Source organism: Lepisosteus platostomus, chromosome 1 (genome assembly GCF_059453375.1).
Source record: "Lepisosteus platostomus isolate fLepPlt1 chromosome 1, fLepPlt1.hap1, whole genome shotgun sequence".
NCBI lineage: Eukaryota > Metazoa > Chordata > Actinopteri > Semionotiformes > Lepisosteidae > Lepisosteus > Lepisosteus platostomus.
The window spans coordinates 82,683,090-82,703,264 of NC_142611.1; the positions used below are offsets into that span (position 1 = coordinate 82,683,090).

The 20,175-nt window shown below is 39.5% G+C and overlaps 1 protein-coding gene across 1 annotated transcript in view; it reads left to right on the forward strand.

Annotated features, from left to right (window-relative positions):
* Positions 1 to 20,175, forward strand: part of dnaaf9 (dynein axonemal assembly factor 9) — a 55,001-nt gene that overhangs the window by 23,032 nt on the left and 11,794 nt on the right. Inside the window, exons 18-32 of the mRNA XM_088639322.1 lie at positions 200 to 270; positions 853 to 903; positions 1,574 to 1,664; positions 4,616 to 4,719; positions 7,002 to 7,148; positions 7,652 to 7,743; positions 8,855 to 8,956; positions 10,188 to 10,305; positions 12,670 to 12,758; positions 13,133 to 13,291; positions 16,305 to 16,430; positions 18,007 to 18,044; positions 18,733 to 18,868; positions 19,095 to 19,181; positions 19,783 to 19,889. Of these exons, the coding sequence (XP_088495448.1) occupies positions 200 to 270; positions 853 to 903; positions 1,574 to 1,664; positions 4,616 to 4,719; positions 7,002 to 7,148; positions 7,652 to 7,743; positions 8,855 to 8,956; positions 10,188 to 10,305; positions 12,670 to 12,758; positions 13,133 to 13,291; positions 16,305 to 16,430; positions 18,007 to 18,044; positions 18,733 to 18,868; positions 19,095 to 19,181; positions 19,783 to 19,889 (1,518 nt within the window). The remainder of the gene's footprint in view (positions 1 to 199; positions 271 to 852; positions 904 to 1,573; positions 1,665 to 4,615; positions 4,720 to 7,001; positions 7,149 to 7,651; positions 7,744 to 8,854; positions 8,957 to 10,187; positions 10,306 to 12,669; positions 12,759 to 13,132; positions 13,292 to 16,304; positions 16,431 to 18,006; positions 18,045 to 18,732; positions 18,869 to 19,094; positions 19,182 to 19,782; positions 19,890 to 20,175) is intronic.

The window sequence follows — 20,175 nt, forward strand, 5'->3', positions numbered from 1 at the left end:
TTCGTGTGCTCTGTCTTTCTTACTTGCACCTTCTGCTACGTTTACTTTGAGTCTAGAGGTGTTAGTAAAGGAATAATTTTGTTTCTACTCTGTGCGGTTTTGTACAGTTTTTACAGTTAGAAAGTATGCCATTAGAATTATCAATTAGAAATTGAATGAATAAATGCAAAAATCTGTACGTATTGATTCTGTCCTATAGATGGCAGTGTGTCCTCAGACAGCTGTTTTGTGGTGTTGACAGCAGCTATTCCCCAATACATCTCTTGGCTAGTAAGTGTTGTCCATATGTTTAAAATATGCTGTCTTTGGGTGTGTTGCAAAATAATCAAATGTGTATAAACGGACTTCTTAAACTTTAAACTTCAAAATAAATTATGTCTGTCTGTATAAAGTATACAGTACGTGTTTAGTATGTAGTATAACTGAAGGAGGTGTTTGGGTGGAGATGATCCTTTAATCCAGAAAGATGGTGTGTCAATGAACACAAATGCCGAGTTCTCTCTAATTTGACCTAATGTAACAGTTTTAATTTTGAAGTTCACTTAATGAATTAATATTTTGAGGTATGTTTAGACAGAGGTTCTAAATTAATAATAATAATTGCTTATACTTATATAGCGCTTTTCTGGACACTCCACTCAAATCACTTTACAGGAAATTGGGACTTCCCTCCACCACCACCATTGTGTAGCATCTACCTTAGCCCAAATCTGTCTTTTAGTTACTTTTTATTGAAAGGCTGATTCTTATTTTTGTTAGCAGTTATTTATTCTATGTGTGAGAGTATTCGGTGTCTGAGATTGTAGCAGTTCTTTGATGTAGCTGTGTGCCTTTGTCCTTTTTCTGCTTTAGGTAGAGGACACTGATGTTAAACTGTCAGAACAGGCGCAGCTGCTGTTGAAGGTAAGATGTCGAAAGGCGAGACAGCCCTGGAGCCAGTTCACCAGTGAAGTCCGCTGCTCCCGGAGGTCAATTTGTCTAGATTAGCAAGTCAGTGTTCTGCCCTTTGAGTCTGTTGTGTTGCTGAGTGGTGTATGAAGGAGTGAAGAGAGAGATCTGGGTCCCCAAGTGAAACAAAGTTACCCACCAGATTATACTTGTCTTTTTCATTTGATTTGCAGCTGCCTTCTGTGACTGCCTTACATGTGAACACCTTTTCTCACCTTGTGTCATTTTTTATTTCTGGAAGCTGCATTAATGTTGTTATTGTCATTCCTACCATGACCCTCCCTAGTACGGAGATAAATGGTTGGAATACCATTCCCACCTAGCTAACTGTTGACTTTGCATATGTAGCTTTCTGTTTGTAGCTGGTTCTGCTACATGAAATGAACCAGGGTCTCAGGAATTGTGCAACTGTTTTAATTTTGAACTTTCGTTTTTGTATTTCTTTTGACATGTTTTTTGGATTACTTACCATTAGATTTGCAGTTTTGATTATGTTCAAAGATTGCAGTCTGTTTGTCCCGAATCTGAAGTGCTTGCAGTAATATTGCATGTACAGCTGTGCACTGGATGCTGTACATGCAATATGGTGCCACAGGCTGAGCAGGGTCTTTGTGTTTGAATGCAGGTGGACGGGGAGACGTGCCTGGGCAGTCCCCTCTCCACTGGGGAGACAGCAGTGATCTGCTCCAGCAGCCTGCTTGCTACGCCTCAGGAAGGTGGGGTACTTCTTTATCTTAAATTTTATCTTAAAAAGTGGACAGAAGCACAGTTACAGCAGGATTCATGTTTAATAATTAAGAAAAACAATGTAGTGAAACAGTGCAGTTTCTGAGATTATTAATGGGGTTATTTTTAAGCATTTTATTCAAGATGTTTTGAAAATTTTAACAAGACAAAAACTAAGAAACATCCATTTAAGCTTACTAGTGACAAAACCAAACGTTTACTGATGTGCAGCAGTTGACAATTGGAAAAGCTTGGACAGCTTTACAGTAATGGTGGCTTCCCCAGTCACACATCAGCTGTAGTCAGGAACCTGGGAGTCACTCTTGATCTCCTACTGCCTTTTGAGCTTTCTGTGGAAAAATTAGATTATAACATAACACCAATGTTCAGTCTATCAATGTTCAATGTTGTGTTCTTGATTCATGGATTTATAACATCAAGGCTTGATTTCTGTAACTCTTTCCTCTATGGGCTCCCTAACACTCTTCTTAGTAAGCAGCAGTATGTGCAAAACTCAGCAGCTAGACATGTAATTCACACCAGACAGCAGCATATTATTCCTGCATTTAAATCTTAAATTGATTGCCTGTGAAGTTACATTTAATCTAAAATCTTGTTAGTGACTTTTTAGGCTGTCAGTAATCTGGCTCCGTCATACATCTCTGAATTAATTTTATTTACTTTTTATTGTATTTTGTTTCCTCTTTTTCTTCTTTATCACTATGTGCAGTGTAAGGATGTAAGGCAGGCAGTTAAATTCTGACACAGATATAAGAAAATCATATTTTTTTTACTTTGAGACCTTAAAAGAGTAATTAGGTTTAAGTATTAACTTAAGGTTTTTAGGAATTGTTAAACCCAAATACGTGAAGTGGACAGCTGTGATTTGCAGGTTCTTTGAAATAGTGGAATCTATATTTGGCATGATTGTACTTTTTCCAAAATAATAGGTAGACTGAGAACATCCCAGGCACTTAGATCAATTCCAACAAATGGGGTAGGAAAGATACATAATCAGAAATGTACAGATGCATGTCGTCAGCATACAGTGATACACAGATTTCTGTGTTAGTAACTCTCAATACCAATAATACCAGACTGCTTTTTTAATGCTAATTGCCAGGGGTTCTGGGTCAATGTCAAACAGCAAGGATGACTGCTTTATGACCCTATGCCACAAGAGATGATCAGACTTCTCATAATTAGTTAAAATTGTGGCTTCTGGTCAGGCATATAATGTTTCACCCCACTTTACAAATAAGTCTCCAAGAGGGATACTTTTAAGTGCACTGAACAAGTATTTCCATTAAATTTGATGCAATGCCTATTCATAATAATTAACTCCTTAACCCCAACTGCTCCAGGGGCGCCGTACAATGGCAGACCCTGTGCTCTAACCCCAGGCTCTCTCCCTGTCTGTGTGTCTCATGGAGAGCAAGCTGGGGTATGCGAAAAGATAATTCCTAATGCAAGAAATTGTAAAGGGTTAATAAAGTGTTGTTGTTGTTGTTATTGTTATTATTATTTTTCTTTATCATGATTAGCATATGAAATATTCAGCTTATGTCTCACATTAGTGAAGGAAGTCCAGGGCAGGTTAACTCACGTCTGAAAGACGTGGATATGGGATGATGCATGTTTAGAGAATGTAGTGGATCATATTTTTGGTACTATTTTCAAATCAGAATTTAAAACTTAACAGCCGATAAGACAAGGTATCTGAATCATCCCTGCCCTTTTGGAGTAGGAGACAGATATTTCACGCAATGAATCGGGGATTATGTCCTTTGTTGAATCGACTGTCATACGTAGGAACAGTGAAACTGTGGTTTTAAACAATAGAACTTCTAAATTACATCCCAAATCCATCCAGGCCGTTTGCTTTGCCATTCAGAGGTGTTTTTGTTACATCAACTATTTCTTCCACTTAAAAATTGGAGTCAAGAGAGCCAAGAAAATCTGTAATTTCAGTGGTTGTACAATTTAGGAGAGTAAAGGTAGCCATGTGATTTCATTAAGTTCCTTAGAGTTTGTCAGCAAGTGACCTCCTCCTTGAAGGATGAATAGCCTTTCTTGCCTGCACACTCCTATTTTGTCTAGCCAATAATTGTTTTGGGTTTGTCCTAGGGCTGGGCGATATGGCCAAAAACATTATCACGCTAAAAATTTTCATATCAGTCGATATCGATAATTATCGTCCTTCGAGCTGGTCATTGGCAGCACTACATTTGCTTCAGTGTCGCTCATTTCTCCACTCTAACCACACTCCTGTCAGCCACCCACTGTGTGGGTAAACAACACCACGTTAGCTGCACAGTCTGCAACACGCACCACACTCGCGCAGTATTTTGTGCGCATGCACATATCATGCGCAAAGCATAAACATATATATTGAACTTTTATTAAAATTATATTGAGGAAAATTATATCGCGATAATTATCGTTACCGAATTATCACCCAGCATTAGTTTGTCCCTGAGTTCAAAGTGTTTTTGTGTCAGCTTTATTAATGATGTTATTAAGGCTAGGCTTTACTGTTTAATCCTCTCAAATCCTTTTTATCTCTTAATTGTCTTGGTCAGAGATCAGGTTTTGTTTTATGGCTGTAGCTTAATGATCTCAATCCAGCATCTGCTATATATATGCTTATAGGCCAAAACCTGTCCCATGTTGGCAGATTTCCTTCTCCTTTCAAAATGGACGATTGCATGCTTATCACTCGCAAGACCAGCTTGAGCACTGGGAAGAGCCTTGCTGTTGTAGCCAGTGTTTGAAATTGTTTTAGTGGAGTTGCATGCTCGCTTCATGCTGTCTGTGAGTTTGAGAACAGTTCCAGCACAAATCGCAGTGCTTCTGATTTTTAGATATCGTTCCCTTTGTTTCTGATTATTTGGTTTTGAATATTCAATTTCTCATTTTTTGCATTTTTGTTGTTTTTTAGGAAAAGTCAGTTTCTTCTCGAAAGGGATTCTCTTTGTTCATCCTCACTATGGCAGTGTCACCCTCTCCAAGAACCTCTTCAGTGCTCTGAAGTTTTATGATGGAGTAAGCTAGGTTTTGTTTTGTCATTTAAGATAAGGTATATGTTCTATGTACTTCAACTAAAAATATAATAATTGTAGGATGTAATAACTTGATGAATTAAAAATATGTATTCTTTGTTTCCAAATCTCAAATATTCAGATCTAGAACAACTGCAACTTTTAAGAAAATGAAAATGTCCATATTTTTAACTTGGTAGCTGCATCAGCATGCGTAGGCTGCAAAGAAACAAGTAGTGTTATTCCATGCTGAAAAGAAAATGGAACATTTTGGCTGTGGAACCTTCTTCAGGAGTCTGAAGAAGGCTCCACATATAGGTGATTTATATCAAGAGTGATTTGGGAAATCCCGTTTGTTGATTCTGTCATTTTTAAACATTGGCTCATTAGAAGCCTCAAAAAGACAATTATTATTATATTAGGATTAAACCCAGTGGGCCTGTGCAGTTCCAACAGAGAGATTCATATCAGTGGACACAAGTAGAAACTATATGGAAACGCATTTAAATCTAAGAACAATTGGTACTACAGTTATCCAGCGAGCCAACTGACCATGTTGTTGAAGCCGAATACCTGGATTCTGTCAAGGAAAGGCTTGGATCCTCAGATCAATAAGCTGATGATAAATCGGCTAGATGCGGTACATGGGCTTTTCTTTTATAAATATTCTTATATTCCCGCAACTAGTTAAACTGCCATCACTGTTTTGTTTTTTTATTGTAAGAGAGTATGGGATGTATTGTATATCAATTTATAATTTGGATCGGTATCTCTTTGATAATCCAGTATTGGATCAAATTAAATTCCATGCTCAAATCCAGTGTGTTGTTTCTGACATTAAAAAACAGTTTGTAAGATCCCTTGTGCTAAGCACACTCTGGCTTGAATCTCTCTGGGTTGATGCTTCTGCACAAATATAGCTTCCTTTCATAGACTCCATTTCTTGGCCTTTAGCCACTTTCTTTGTTTTAAAGGATGACATGTTGAAAGTTTGTCAAGTTAAAGTCTCCAGGCTGTTTACAACACACTGTAAAGCCCTTTCATTAGCTGAGAAAGGAGCATTGTGTGAGTTCTTCCAGAAATATGAAGTAGCTGCCGATTTCCATAAAGGCTATTGTCTGTCTGCAGTTTAATAACAATACTCATTATAAAGAGTATGTGACTGATGGAGTGATGAAAACACACTAGTGGTGCCAAGAATGTAAGGGCACCTTCTCTGCCATATGAGAAGCTGTTTTTTTCTTTATAGTGTAGTTCAAGAGGTTAATGTTCCAGTTTGCATTCTGCTCTTTGGACTGAGTTTTGGACTGACAGACTTTCCTATTGGAGTTTGGTGTCCTTTCAATGATCACTTAAATTGTGGTTTTGACCTATTGGTCATTAAGGATTCCAAGGTACTGTTAGTAAGATTATTAACCTCTATGACCTGGCTAAACTGTACTCTTTGTGTAAACTAGGGCATTTACTGTATAATATCTTCATAAAATAATTTCTCACTCCTTCCCCTGACCCGCTATGTTGTGTGAAGGCTAGTGCAGAATGTCTGCTGTGTCACCCAGGTGCGTGTACCAGTCGTACATCAGTTGCTGATAGAGAAGTGTGTTGGCATCTTTTGGGATTAAAAGCACTATGGAAATGCAGTTATTCATTGCTAAGAGCATTTTACTGAGGCCACAGCTTTTAAAGGACATTTATTGGCTTAAGTGAGGCCAGTAATTGAGGCCACAGCTTTTATAGGGCATCCATCAGAAACTCCTAGATAGAGTCTCGTTTCCTTGAATTGTTTTAAATTAAATGTTTTCAAGGACTTATTTTCATTGTAGTCTATTATTTCTTTAGAATGTTTCCGACCTTTCTATGTGGATAAATGTGTTGGTTGGCAGCATGTTCTGTTAGCCTGTAAGCATTGTTTAAAATACTTATAAGGAAATAATTACCTAGAAATAGAGTTAATAAGTCTTTCATTTGATTTAATGACAAAACAATGAATAATTTGGTAATACTTTGATTCTGTTTAAGAACTGGATTTGTGTTTGTGCTCATTATGCAGAAATGTTAGCGGACAATAAATATGTCCAAAATAGACAAATGAACCTTTTACAGATCTCTTTAAGAAAGGTACTGAACCAATATCTAAACTACAGAGGCCCTATTAGAAGATGCATAACATTGCAAACAGTGAGGCAGTCATTTCCTGAATTCCAGTGGTTGGCTTCTATGAAAAGGATTTCACACAACAAAGCCCACGCCCTGCTGTAACGGACTGCTCTGTCTGTGCTGTTGCAGGATTCTCCTGGCGTAGTGGCGATTGTGTTTGTGGAGTACAAGAGCTCCCTGCTCACTCACCTGCCTTTCCAGCTTCATTGCGCCTCCCATTGTTTGGCTTTTGCATTGCAGCCCAAGTCTAAGAGCTACAGAAATTTCTATTCACTGGTAAGGATTCTTAAAGAAGCAGGGTGTGTGTATGTGTGTTGGAACACGGGTGTGCCTGTATTGTATATTAATCTGTCTCCACCATTGGAAAAACACTCTCAACAGCTTGTGTGATTTAGTCATCTCGGGCACATAATTTTTGCTGTTAGGCACTGATCTTTGAAATAAAGGTGTTGTCCTTCCAGTGTTGCTTGTTTCTGTTTCATGACTGTTGAAGTTTATTGATTTACTTCTGCATATGTCTTAGATAGTAAATTGATATTTTAATGTGGATGCATTCACGCCAGTTAAACTGGTGCCATTAATTTAGTAGTAGACTGTCCTAACTGATCTGAGTACTGAAGTGCTTCCCACAAAGTCAGACCAGGTGGTGCTTTCATGGTTATTGATTTATCATCTGTCTTGGGTTGTCCTATGTTACTTCTACATACTGAACCAAAAGTTGTCTGGCCTGTGCTGCAGTGAGGACTCAGTCCCTTCTCTCTCCTGCTGGTTTCCCCCAGGTGCTGTCTCCATGGCAGCAGCAATCGTCGGACTCCGGCCCTGTGCTCCAGAATGTGCGGCGTGAGCAGCTCTCGCAGGAGCAGAGAGCCATGTGTGTTACTCAATCCCCATTGTTACGTTAGATACACAGTAGTCCCTTTCCATGTGTTTCAAGTTTTTCAGAAGCCTGCTATTTCCATTGAGATCTGAATGTCTCTTGTTTCCAAGCACTAAGTAAATGTTTCATGTAGCTTTTAAGATAAAGCTTAAAAATCTTTTTCAATAACGTCTCACATACACAAGCTAAGGAGGCACGGTGCAGTGGTGCCTCGCGGAGCTGGGGTCCTGGGTTTGACTCCAGACCTGGGGTGCTATCTGAGTGGAGTTTTCATTTTCTCTTCCTGTTATCTTGTTGATTTTCTCTGGATGCTCCGATTTCCCTTCTGTCCAAAAACAAAATGGGAATCTTAATTGTTTTCTATTAAATTGGGCCTTGGTTCGACTGTGTGCGTCTGTCTGCCCTGTGTTTGATGGGTGTCCGGTCCAGGGTGTACCCTGCCTTATGGCTGTTGCTTGCTGGGATAGGGATCGGCTCTCCCACGACCCTGAACTAGAACTAGAAGAAGTGGTTAGAAAAATGGATGGATGTACGAGACAGGTTTTATTTTTTAAATTGCAGAAACTGTCAGCTATGACTACTTCATTAAGCTGAAATGTAACCTTTTGAATGTTTTAGTTTCTTAAATGCCTGTATGAAGTTTTTACCTTTACTTATTTTCAGAGCAGTGCAGGTGAATTGCCATTTTCTTATTGTTGAGGCGTTTCATTGCTCCAACTGCAGTGCAGAACAATTCACTTTCTTACCGACACCTTTCTAGCAGCCTCAGGTCACTGGTTTCATTCCATTTGGATGCTTCAGGCATTTTTCTTGAGAGACTATTCTGTTAATGAACTCTTGGTTGAAGCGAATCTTTGCAGATTTTCAATTTTCATATAGAATTGCATGTCAAAATTGTGAACAGGGGCAGAAATGTTTTTAAAATCATGTTTACAATTTTCAGGAAAAGGGCAAAATTTGATGCTTGTGATAACATTTTATTTCTAATGACTTCTAGCAACTGGTACTTTCACTAATTCACAAATGTTGATGGCTTCTGCTGATAATTGATATGTGAACTGATAATTACTTCAAGAAATTAATGCATCCCTGTTTAACTTCCCAGGCACATGAGACTCAGTGCACTTTATGATGGCTGCTCCTCTCCAGCTGGAGAGCAGCAGAGCCACCTGAAAGCAGTCTGCACAGAGCTCCCTGAGCTGGAGCTGTGAGTACTTTTTGCTTTGTCTGCATACCTTTTAGTGCCCTGAAGGACCAACTCACAAACAGAAGTTACATCTTTAGTGGAGTCTTGGAATAGTAAAAAAAAGCCCAGAGTACTCCATTTCCCAGCAATCTCAGTAACAGCATAACTGATTGACCTAGTGTGAAAGGTGAAACAGGGTTATAAAACCGGAAAAGAACGTTTTTTTTGTCCTACCTTGGATGGCAAAACTTTCAGCAAGTGTACGAAGTTGCTGTCTTTGTCAGACTTGTTTTTGTTTTTGTGTGAAGAAATAAAACTTGCAAAAGGATCTGGGTTACCCTTATAGATTGAAATTTGGACCATTGTGAAGTCATGGTGATTCAGTTTTCTGGAATTGGAGTTTAGGAGTTTTGTTTTCTGATAATCAGTTTAATGAGCAATTAATAAGCTATTTGTTTCTATTAAAGTTCCAGATATACCCACTCCCCTTGGGATAGAAGGGCCTGTTCACCTACTACTCCTTTATTCTAGTATTTCAAGATAAATAATTTGACATTCATCTGTGCAAAGAAAATAACACATGGCCTGATACCAAATACTAGCCAGCAGTCCAAAGCAGCGGTTCCCAATCCCTGGTCCTCACCTGCAAGATTTCATTCTAGTTGAGTTACATAATTGAACCCTTAAGTAACATAATAATAGGATTCATTTGAACTCTTTGTTTTCAGTTCCTGAACCTGTTGGTGGTTGCCTATTGCAACTGTTGCATTTTGTAATGTATTACATTTTTTTGCAACTGTGTTATCAAGCAACTTGTTGGTCCAATTAAGTAAATAATCTGGGGCCTGGATGAAAACCAGCATGCGTGAGGATCCCCAGAACCAGGGTTGGGACCCCCCTACTTTAGACTGCTAGCTAGTGTTAGGTACCAGGCCTGGAATGAATTGTGTGCCTGAGTTATTTTAGTCCATAACCACTCACCCCAGATCCTTATTCTGATTGTGTATGTTGACTGTTCATGGAACATTGTTTAGTTTTCTATAGTAAATGTTTTAAATCCTTTTATGGAGTTTTTTTTAAATCCTTTGATCCTTAAATAGTAAAATAAAAAAATGTTTTTATTATTATTGGTATTTCTTTCTTCATTTTTTTTCCTGCCAAAACAGACTAAAAAATAACACCATATTAGAAACAAACTGTCAAACAGACAACTAAAATGATCAGATTCATGTTAAAAAAATCTTTTTTCCAGATTTCTGCAGCATTACGCTATCAGCACTGTGGGTGAGGAGCCAGTGGATAGATCCCACCTGCAAGCCCTTTTTCACCAGTCCCAATCGCCTACCAACTTTCAGGACACCATGGAGAAGGTATTTCCCAACTCTAACATAGGGAATTTCAGTGGATCATTGCATGGGATCAGACTGTGTCCCAAGTCGGATATCTCCGATGTGAGTTTTGTACCTCGGAAGATCCAGTATGGAGGGGGGCTGATGGATAAGAGTGATGGATGGGAGAGGGGATGGAGATGGATTAGCGCCCCGGAAAGGTTTTCAAGAATGGAAGCATGGGAGACAATGGAGTTACCGTTTGGTATTATTATTATTTTTTCCCCACAGCAAAAAAATAAAAGCAATCATTTTCAATCTTGCAGATTCCTTCTACAGTGAAAGGCAGTCTGTGTGTTTAGACAGCTGCATGAAAAGACATGATTTGACTTGTGGACCTTCTTTGATTTATCTCTGTTGTGTGTTCCTATTCTAAATTGTGTCCAAGTTACCATGTTGGAATAGCCAATCTCATTCAGTTAATTTCTTTGCCCATGCTTTGTGTTGTACTGTGTTTTAAAATCACGGCTTCCTCTTGTTCTTGAAAATCCTTGAATTTTTGAGTAGCAAATTCAAGGTTTGGGAAGTACTTGAAAGTTGTTGATTTTTACAGATCTGAAGGTGCCTGATGTACATGAAGGCATGATTGAAGTCTAGCACTCATTGTGATTCTAAACTTTGTCTCAGAATGTTATTTTAACACCTATCCCACTCTTGGGCATAATGATCCAGCCTGCCACCAGCACGCACCGTTTACAGACCAGTGCCCTTCTGTGTATTTCTTTCTGAGTCCTGTTGCTTGTGTAAAACCAATTAAGAAGACAGGAACACGTTTCTTTTTTTGTGGGAGATTGTGCCGCAATACCGTGAAGACTATACATTTAAAAGGAGAGCACTTCACTTTTTTTTTCTCTGTTGGTACAACACTGAATACATTTTAGGGGTTTATGCAGGAAAAGTGACAAAGCATTCAAGGAAGAAGGAAAAAAAATATTTTTTGTAGGAAAGAATGTGAACAAGATAGCATCACTGGGGCAGGAATGGCAGGCAGATCTGACAAGTATTATACATGTATTAATGAAATATTTCTTTCGGACGTCTTTTGCTTTAAGCAAGAGTAGAGCAGTTGGCAAAACAGAATAGGCAGTACCTCTTTATTCACTCTTTATTACCTAGTGTGCTTATTAGTTTAATTTAAAAATTTACACATACAAAAGTGACTATTTCTAGGAAGATCCATCTGTATTTGTATTGTATCTGTATTTCTTTAAAAAAAAAAACGTTACAGGAGGGTCTCCACATTTGCAAGGGGTTGGTGCAGAGAACTGTCACAAGTAGCCAAATTTGCATATAACTAATTATGCCCCATATGGTTGCATACTTGACTAAAGTATATAGTATATGATTAAAATATATACATAATCCTCCCTCACATGATAATTAAATTACTAATTCATTGGCATTAAGTTAATTTAAACATTCACTGATAAATTAATTAAAACAACCCCATGTTGAGATGCGGACGCTGGGTAGTCAGTACTTGCAACTGGTTATTACATTTATTGCCAGCAGCCATATCACCCTGCAACTCTCAACTGGCAACCCACTGAAGCTAAGCAGGTGTGAGCCTGGTCAGTACCTGGATGGGAGACCTCCTGGGAAAAACTAAGGTTGCTGCTGGAAGAGGCGTTAGTGGGGCCAGCAGGGGACGCTCACCCTGTGGCTCATGTGAGTCCTAATGCCCCAGTGTAGTGACGGGGACACTATACTGTAAACGGGCGCCGTCCTTCGGATGAGACGTAAAACCGAGGTCCTGACTCTCTGTGGTCATTAAAAATCCCAGGGCGTTTCTCGAAAAGAGTAGGGGTGTAACCCCGGTGTCCTGGCCAAATTTCCCATTGGCCCTTACCAATCATGGCCTCTGTGAATTGGCTTCATTACTCTGCTCTCCTCCCCACTGATAGCTAATGTGGGGTGAGCGTTCTGGCGCACTATGGCTGCCGTCGCATCATCCAGGTGGATGCTGCACATTGTGGAGGTGGAGGGGAGTCCCCATTACCTGTAAAGCGCTTTGAGTGGAGTGTCCAGAAAAAGCACTATATAAGTGTAAGCAATTATTATTAATATTAATTATTATAATTATTATTACATTTGTCTCGTCTCGTCCTAGTCTGTTGCGCAGACCAGTTGGAAAGTTGCAGTGAACGACATTCAGCTCGGTGTGATCCCACTCAGACCGAATCGCAAATAAGCACATTTGCCAATGTACTTACCCATATGTTCCTTAAATTTATGTGAAGTCCACATTTTTATACATGAGCATGAAGTTCACTCTTTTCTTTTACTTCTTTATCAATAGAATATTTTTAATTTTGTTAAAGTCTAGGCACATTTATTTTTCCCTAGATTGTTATAACGGTGATCATGGGCTTGCCCAGCAGCCACAAGGATAATCTTTGCAACTTCCTAGTCAACCTAAACAAGGAATTTGGAAGGTTAGTGATGTTTGCAATATCTCACATCTTTTCTTCTGGCGTCAAAACTTTCCACCTAAAGGTGTTTTTTGTTTTAGACTTTTAAATGATTTAGAGGAATTATTAACAAGCCAGATACCTTCCTGATATTTCAAATAATAATTCCTATATTTGTAGATAATCTTTGTTTAAAAGAATTGGAAGCAATTTCAATTTAAAAAAATGTTTTAAGGCATCATCTCCAAAATTATACATCAAGTGAACTGTAAATCTCATCCCATATCCTGCATTTTCTTTTATTATTTGTAAGATCTGCATGTTGTGGTGCATCGTGCTATGCGTTTGCGTATTCGCTGAGTGGTTCTGACATGTGGCAATGGTTCCTGTGATTGCAGGTGGTTGATGTATTGCCAGGCTCCAGACGGCTGTGCCTCCTTCAGCCCTGTGCACTTCCAGCGGTACCTGTCCAGCCTCCTGGAGAGCCAGAATGGGCGCAGTGCTCGCCACTCCACCTACACACGCAAGAGAGCCAGGCTGCTGGTGCTCACACCAGGGTAAGGCCAAGATGGAGCATCTTAATGCACATGTGGGCATAGCTGCAAGGCACAGATGTTTTATTTTTGCTTTTTTTACTGTGCTAAACTTTGGGGGCATCGTGACTAAAAACTACATGCTGTCACACTCTAGGGGATGTGTCGTAATGGGATGTTCAAAAATAGGCAGTCCCAGGAAACAGACAAGCTCAAACAACCATAATGTTCAAAAATAGTGTTTTTTGCTTACTTTGAGCTCCTGACTGACTTCTTCAGTCCCTAACTATCATAACAAAGCAGAACAAGTCTCTGTGATTATCTTCTAAGCTCTTCCAGATGACACACAATTTCAGTTCCATGGTTCCTCTGTTGGTCATTCCTTTCTGGTGATTTTGCTCACGGGTTATCAGCAATCTATCTCCAGAATGTGTATTCAAAACCAACCCAGCCAACTCGTTTTTAAACTGTTACCTTGGTTTCCTGCAACTGGTCAGGTGATTGAGTGCAGTGGCTCATTCTCCTAAAAGAGAATACAGTACATCTACCCAGTCCAAGGCAGTGCAAGTTAAGATTAAGGCATGTTGTTTTCTGTTAGTTAACAGAGTTCTGTATCCATGTGTACACATTACCTTCGATCCCCACATCTTTTTAATGAAAGACTTCATAAAAAGCTTTCTGGAAGTCTACATTTATCATGTCATAGGAATAAACCTATTACTATGTCATATGTTCTAGGTTATTAACTCTACTTGTTGCTTGTTTTATGAATTCTAGTTAAATGCTCTCTTTCCAAATCCCTATTGACTGTTTTAAAATACTCTGTTTTATAACCATTCATCTAGTTAAGTACTAAATATTGTTTCAATATCTTTACCTATAGCTGAAGTAAGACTTCTTTGTCTATTATTTCCAGTTTCGGTTTTCTTCCCTTCTTATGAGCCAAGGTTCAGTTACCTGATTTGTAGGATCAAGTCCTGAAGGACCAAATTAATACCATAAACCTAAAGCCCTCTTCTCCTTTGAAACAATCTTCTCTGCAACAAGAGGGCTTGGAAGTGGTTCCATATCCCACAACCATTTGTGTGCAGAAGGGGTCCACATTTTAAAATGCCCTTTCTCGTAATTTTGACTTGTCTGTGGAGTTGACTTTGTCAGTGCCTTTGCGGTTTTGACAAATATCCTTAAAGACATGCTCACTAGTTTTTCTATGCCTTGTAAATTTGTGCTCGAGCTGGGTTTCATGCCCACGGATGCTGGACTTAGCCAGGCTACAGTGTTCACACATGATGCCTCCCTGGATTTCTCCACTCAGAATGCCAATCATCCCGCAGACCACACACTCAGCCTAATAATGTTGTTTCTTTTCATCTGTTTAAATGTCCTTTTCAATCAATCCAAAGTGCTTAAATAAACATTTTTATGGCATGTTTTTAATTGTAGAAAAAAAACTGCAGTGAATACAGAAAGAAAAAGCTACTTGCCTTAACTGTACAGGGTGTTTTACTGTTATATACACCAGGCAGAAAAAAAAAGTTGAAATACAGTAACCAGGTTTCTCTGAAAGTTTTGTTTTATTAGCAGTGGCTAGAATAATTTGCTTTAGTCTACATATTAAGTTTATACTGAGCAAAGTGAGCATGTTGGTTTGTCTGCTGCACTATACTCATTGGAAAGGTCTTTGCAGACAATTTTCATCCAGTTTATGAGGATAAACAGACAGATGTATTGTTGCACTGTGAGGATGCCATCTGTGGCATGAGTGAGCTCCCTGACACTGGGAGTGTATATCAGACAGACTTGACTGCTAGGCCATCAGGCTGGGCATTGTGCTTTCAGCACTCTGACAAAGAGGGAGCTCGTGAAATCATTGAGTGACATGTAAAACCTTTCAATTTCCTTCCCTGCAAGGTGATTATGCATTCAAAATTGGTATGTGTAGTCAAAACATGAAAGAATGAAAAATAAAGTGCTGATAAAATGTTTTTATTATTCTTTTTCGAAGATTTTCACCAAATGAATGACTGTATCAACTTATGTGTAATTGTTTTCAGACTGCACAACTGTCCCTCTGAAGAGTTATTTCTGTGTTCTCAGAAACCTAGAATAGAATCATTGAGTTCCCAGCTTTTGGTAGGTGGATTAGTTCTGATCAAATCCAGCTGGATCCTTTCAAGTGAGGTCTGTTTCTTCTTTAGTGACTACAAAGGACTTCTCTCTCACGGGGGTATGTCCTGGACAGCTGGGGAGTGCTGTTTACCTCACACATTAACGCCTGCTAAAGACACTCTGTGACCATACTGCTGCTTATCTGATTATTCCCACACTGCTGAGAAGAGTCTTTCCTATGCTGGTTTTTTGCTGGCGATTGCATCTGACTTTTGTTCTCGCCCAGTCATAAGACTCCAGATCACATTGTTTTAATCGGCAGCCATTTTACTGGTTGAAGTTGTTCTAGTCTCAGGAGTTCTGTGGCATAGTTAAACTATCAAGTTTAAAAGTTAAAAGCTCAGTGTTTGTAAATGACAGGAGGCTCATTTAGCTTAATGTCCTAAGAATGTCACTTAGGCTTTTTCAGTTTTAGCAACATGTCCTTGAAGTTTGTTCCAGTCTCCCACAATCCTCAGTAAAAGAAAGAGTCATGTTTTATAACCAGTCTAGTTCCATGTTCGTATTACTGTCCTGTACCATTTATTCTCTTTATTGACTTGAGAGTTTAAGAGTAAACTACTTGATACTATAGTTTCTAAGAAAGTGTAAAATTGCTGAACAAGAATACCAGTTCTACTTAAACCCTGTTTTGTCTGCATCTTCTCAATGAACAAACACCTGAAAAAAATAGTACTGTACTTATGAGCATTCACATGGCCTTGTTAATATGTTCGATAACCCGGGGGTCAGGCTGGGCCCCTGCTGGGAAATGTGTAGCTGTGTTTTTCGGAGAACCCTCAGTGCTGTCACCATGCCTGCTGAACCTGTTGGCTGGCTGCCTGTAACAAACTGCCTGCTTTCATGTTGTCACTCCTTTCTGCTGCAGATACACAGATGCCATTGACGTTGTGCAGGCCTTGCAGTCCCACCCCGACCCAGGTGTCCAGTCTGCCTTCACGATAGGCGCGGTCACAGCTTGTGTGGATCCCCTCAGCTCCTACATGGAACACAGGTGGGCACAACTCAGCACCCATAGGGAGCAGAGCCCTTAAGTTGACTGCTTACAGCTGTAGGCCTGTAGGCTCTTAAAGACATAAGCTTCTCAAGCATTCGATGCCTTGGGTGGCCTGACATTCTTTTCCCCAGCGAAGTTGAGGACAATACACAGTCTGCTTGTACTCCTTTACAACAATTCATATTCCATGGTTTGCATACAAGTTTTGAAATGTAAATTCACATTGAAAGTGAATTTAAAGACTGCTTTCACCAGCCAGGAGAGAGTAGTTGTATAGTGTGCTGCACCTCTCTCCCATGTGTGTCCTGCACTGTAGAGTCTCATGGTCCTGCTTTGGCACCAGATAGCCTCTAAAGCATTTGCAGACTTTTGAGAACAGAATGAGGTTCATACCTTTTTAACCTGAATAGAGATGCCTTGCTTTTCATTATGATTGATCACATCAGTAACTCTCAGGTTTTCAGATGTTCTCATAAATTCTAGCTATGCTTCAGGAATGACAGGAGACTGAATTAAAAACATAAAGGGTGCAAATAAGAGGAGGCTGTTTAACTTTACCGTAAACCTTTTGTTATCTTAAAGTATTGCTTTAATCAATCAAAAATCGGTTTGAACACCATGGGTGCTGGTTTTAAGACGCTGCTGAGTAAAGAATAGGAATTTTCCTGCTATGTACTGCTGGCGGCAGGAAATGAAAATAAAATATTTCTGCATAATTAAAATATTTGTGTTAAAGGTGGTAGGTTGTGTACTTTTGTCCAACTGAGCAATCTTGGTTTCATAAAATATACCACCTTTTTAATGTATACAAGTATAATGATTAACATGCTGTAATGCACAGTTTAAATTTAAAAGTCTAAAGAGTATATAACTTAAATTATTAATTGAATAAATAAAGAACAAATCGTCCCTCAGCAGTGATCAGGATTCGCATCCGGATGTTTTCTGGTGACAGCTCCACCTGCCGGTTTTACAAGGTGATTCCGGATACTATTAACATAATCTAATTCGGATCTAATTTGCATATGGTAATCACGGTATACTACGACATGCCTACCGCGTTGTACCGCAGCATACCCCGCTTGTTTTGAATGGCTGCATCTGTATGTAAAAATTACAATTACAGATATTTAGAATAGAAAGATATCTTCTGCCCCTAGACTGAAAGGATAAAAACTAGCTTGTGCTTATATTAAAAATACTGGCATGCCTGGCGGTTTCACACGTTCATAACATATTGGAGGATTAGTAGGTGTGATGAGTTTATCTGTGACCTGGAGAAGGCATTAGAAGTTGTGCTCTGTAGTAACCGATTTGCTCGCACGAAAAGCCTGGGGTACTAATACCTAAGTGCAGTCATTACCTTTCATATTTGTGCAGGCTTGTTTTGCCTTTGTGTTGGTGATGAAATGGTGAGTCTATTTTTACTTTCCTGACCTTTCAGCAGGTCTGTCCTTCTTGTTTCTGTATGTGCAATGCGTCCATATCTACACTGAACATTAAAAGCACAACACCCACATTCTGAAATTAAATGGCTTCAAAGAGCTAAACATCACTATCTTTTTTCCACTAGGTTTCTTTTCCCAAAACTACTGGAGCAGTGTTCTGAAGGTATGTGTGCTTGTGTGCTTATCATGAGCTGTTAAACAGGTTGTTAAAGCACACTCACTGTGCACATATCCAGTATCATCAGATCAGGTCTGTGGTCCTCTCTTATGCCCTGGATCAGCTAAGCTGTAATATCTCAGTAACAGGAGAATAACTGCTATGTCAGCTGCATGTTCATATAGTGCATTAAGATCTATTTTAATAACTGACAAGCCAGCAAGGGTCAGCGGTTTAGCAGTTTGCAGGGTGCTCTGTGCTTATGAATTGTCAGGTACCAAATTGCAGTTCTCTTTACTGTAATTCCAATGAAGAGAAACAACAAAAATTAAATTAACATTCATTTTACAATATCCACATCACAACTGGTCCATGAAACTATATTAGAAATCACTTCAGTGAAGGGCTGAAGATGACATTTTATGTATACATAATTAAATTGAAGCATCCATTAACAAAGCATTCCAGTGAGAACAATCTGATGTCTGTTAAAAAATACACAGTTGTTACAGGGTCAGTTCATACCGCATCAAATTTATGCATGAAATTTAAAGTATTTTTAGTCATAAAACTTTTAAATGTTTTAGTGAGGACTTTGTAATTTAAAATTTCATTTTATACTAGTGAGGACTTAAATAAATCTCTCCGTAGTGTTTTAAAAGTAAATTGGTCCTACGGTTGTTGTTCCCCTTAGGTGTGGTGAGCAGTGTGGTGTTCACAGGCCTGACTGAGGAAAAGAGACACCCGCTGTTGCAGCAAGTCCAGCACCTGGTGCGAGCTGCCAACCCCAGTGCTGTCTTCATGCTGGCCGAGAAGGGCGCGGTCACCAGGTGAGGAGCGGCCGGGGCACTCCCATTAGGCACGGAGACAGGAGGTGAAGCAGGCTCAGCCCTGTCCAGCTGTCCATCCGGGCTGTCTGGAGAGAGCAGTACTCATTTGGTCTAACTACTGTACACACTTTAGAGGAGAGTACCCTGACGCAGCAGTTAACTGCATCTGTTAAAAATTAGAGGGTAAACATTTCATTTTTTATTCTTGGTATAATACTTTATTCAGGAATGAAGATGTGGAGCTGATTTTGTCCGAAACCAGTTTTTCAGAACCCCAGATGCTGAGAGCCCGATACCTCTTGTATCCTGGCTGGTAAGTAAGACTCACTCCTGCCTGTCTTGACTTCTGCTCTCCATTAGCCAAAGGTACCCCACTTACCAGAGACATGAGAGAGCTGGCAAGGACTGCTTAGGTTTTCAAACTGAAATAGAGTGAAGGAGGGGGGTCCTCAATTTTTAAAAGTACACATTAATGGAGATTTGCTCATGAAAGATGTACTGCCAGTGTCAGCCTAATTGAGTCTCATTAATTCCTTGGCCCGAATACTTTGCGTCTTAGATTTCGCTGACTTTAATATTGGCAGTGTTGAGATTTTAATGAAGGGTTTGATAGCTCTGAGATCTCAGCTGAGTGCTTTGTATAACACAGGCTGCCACTTTAAAAACTCTGGAGCTGGATATCTGTATTGAGGTTGCTATGTACAGAACAACATAAGAAAGGTTACAAATGTGGTGAGCTCCCATCGTGCTTCTTCATTTCCCGTCAACCTGTTTGCCAGCGAGTCAGCCCTGTGCTGCTGATTCCTTATCTCTTTTTACCTCTGTATACTAATGCATAGCAAACCTTAACCTGAGCTCATTGTTGCGGTAGCCATCAGTAAAACCAACTTTTGTGTCTGTTACACATTCTTTAGGAGCAAAGCCAAGTTTCGATCTGGACCCACGTTTCCACCGATTATCCAGATGGGCATCCGCTTTCACCGGCCTCTTGAAAAGCCACACTTCATGACTAGATGCAAAGGTGAAAGTAGCTTTCTAAAAGACATGATGGAAATAATTTAATGGTACAGTTTAACTGGAAGTTGGATGGCAGCTGTGGTAAGGAAGGTTAAGAATTAAAGGAGACCATCTGACCGATCTAACCCCTTTGGTAGTTGATAGTTAATTAATCAGAGGAGCTCATCCAGCTGTATCTCAAAGAAAGCCAAGGTATCTGCTTTAGCAACATTATTAGGAAGCTTGATTCGCACACCCACAACTATCTGGGTAAAGACGTGCCTCCTGTTCCTGATCTGAAATAGATAGAT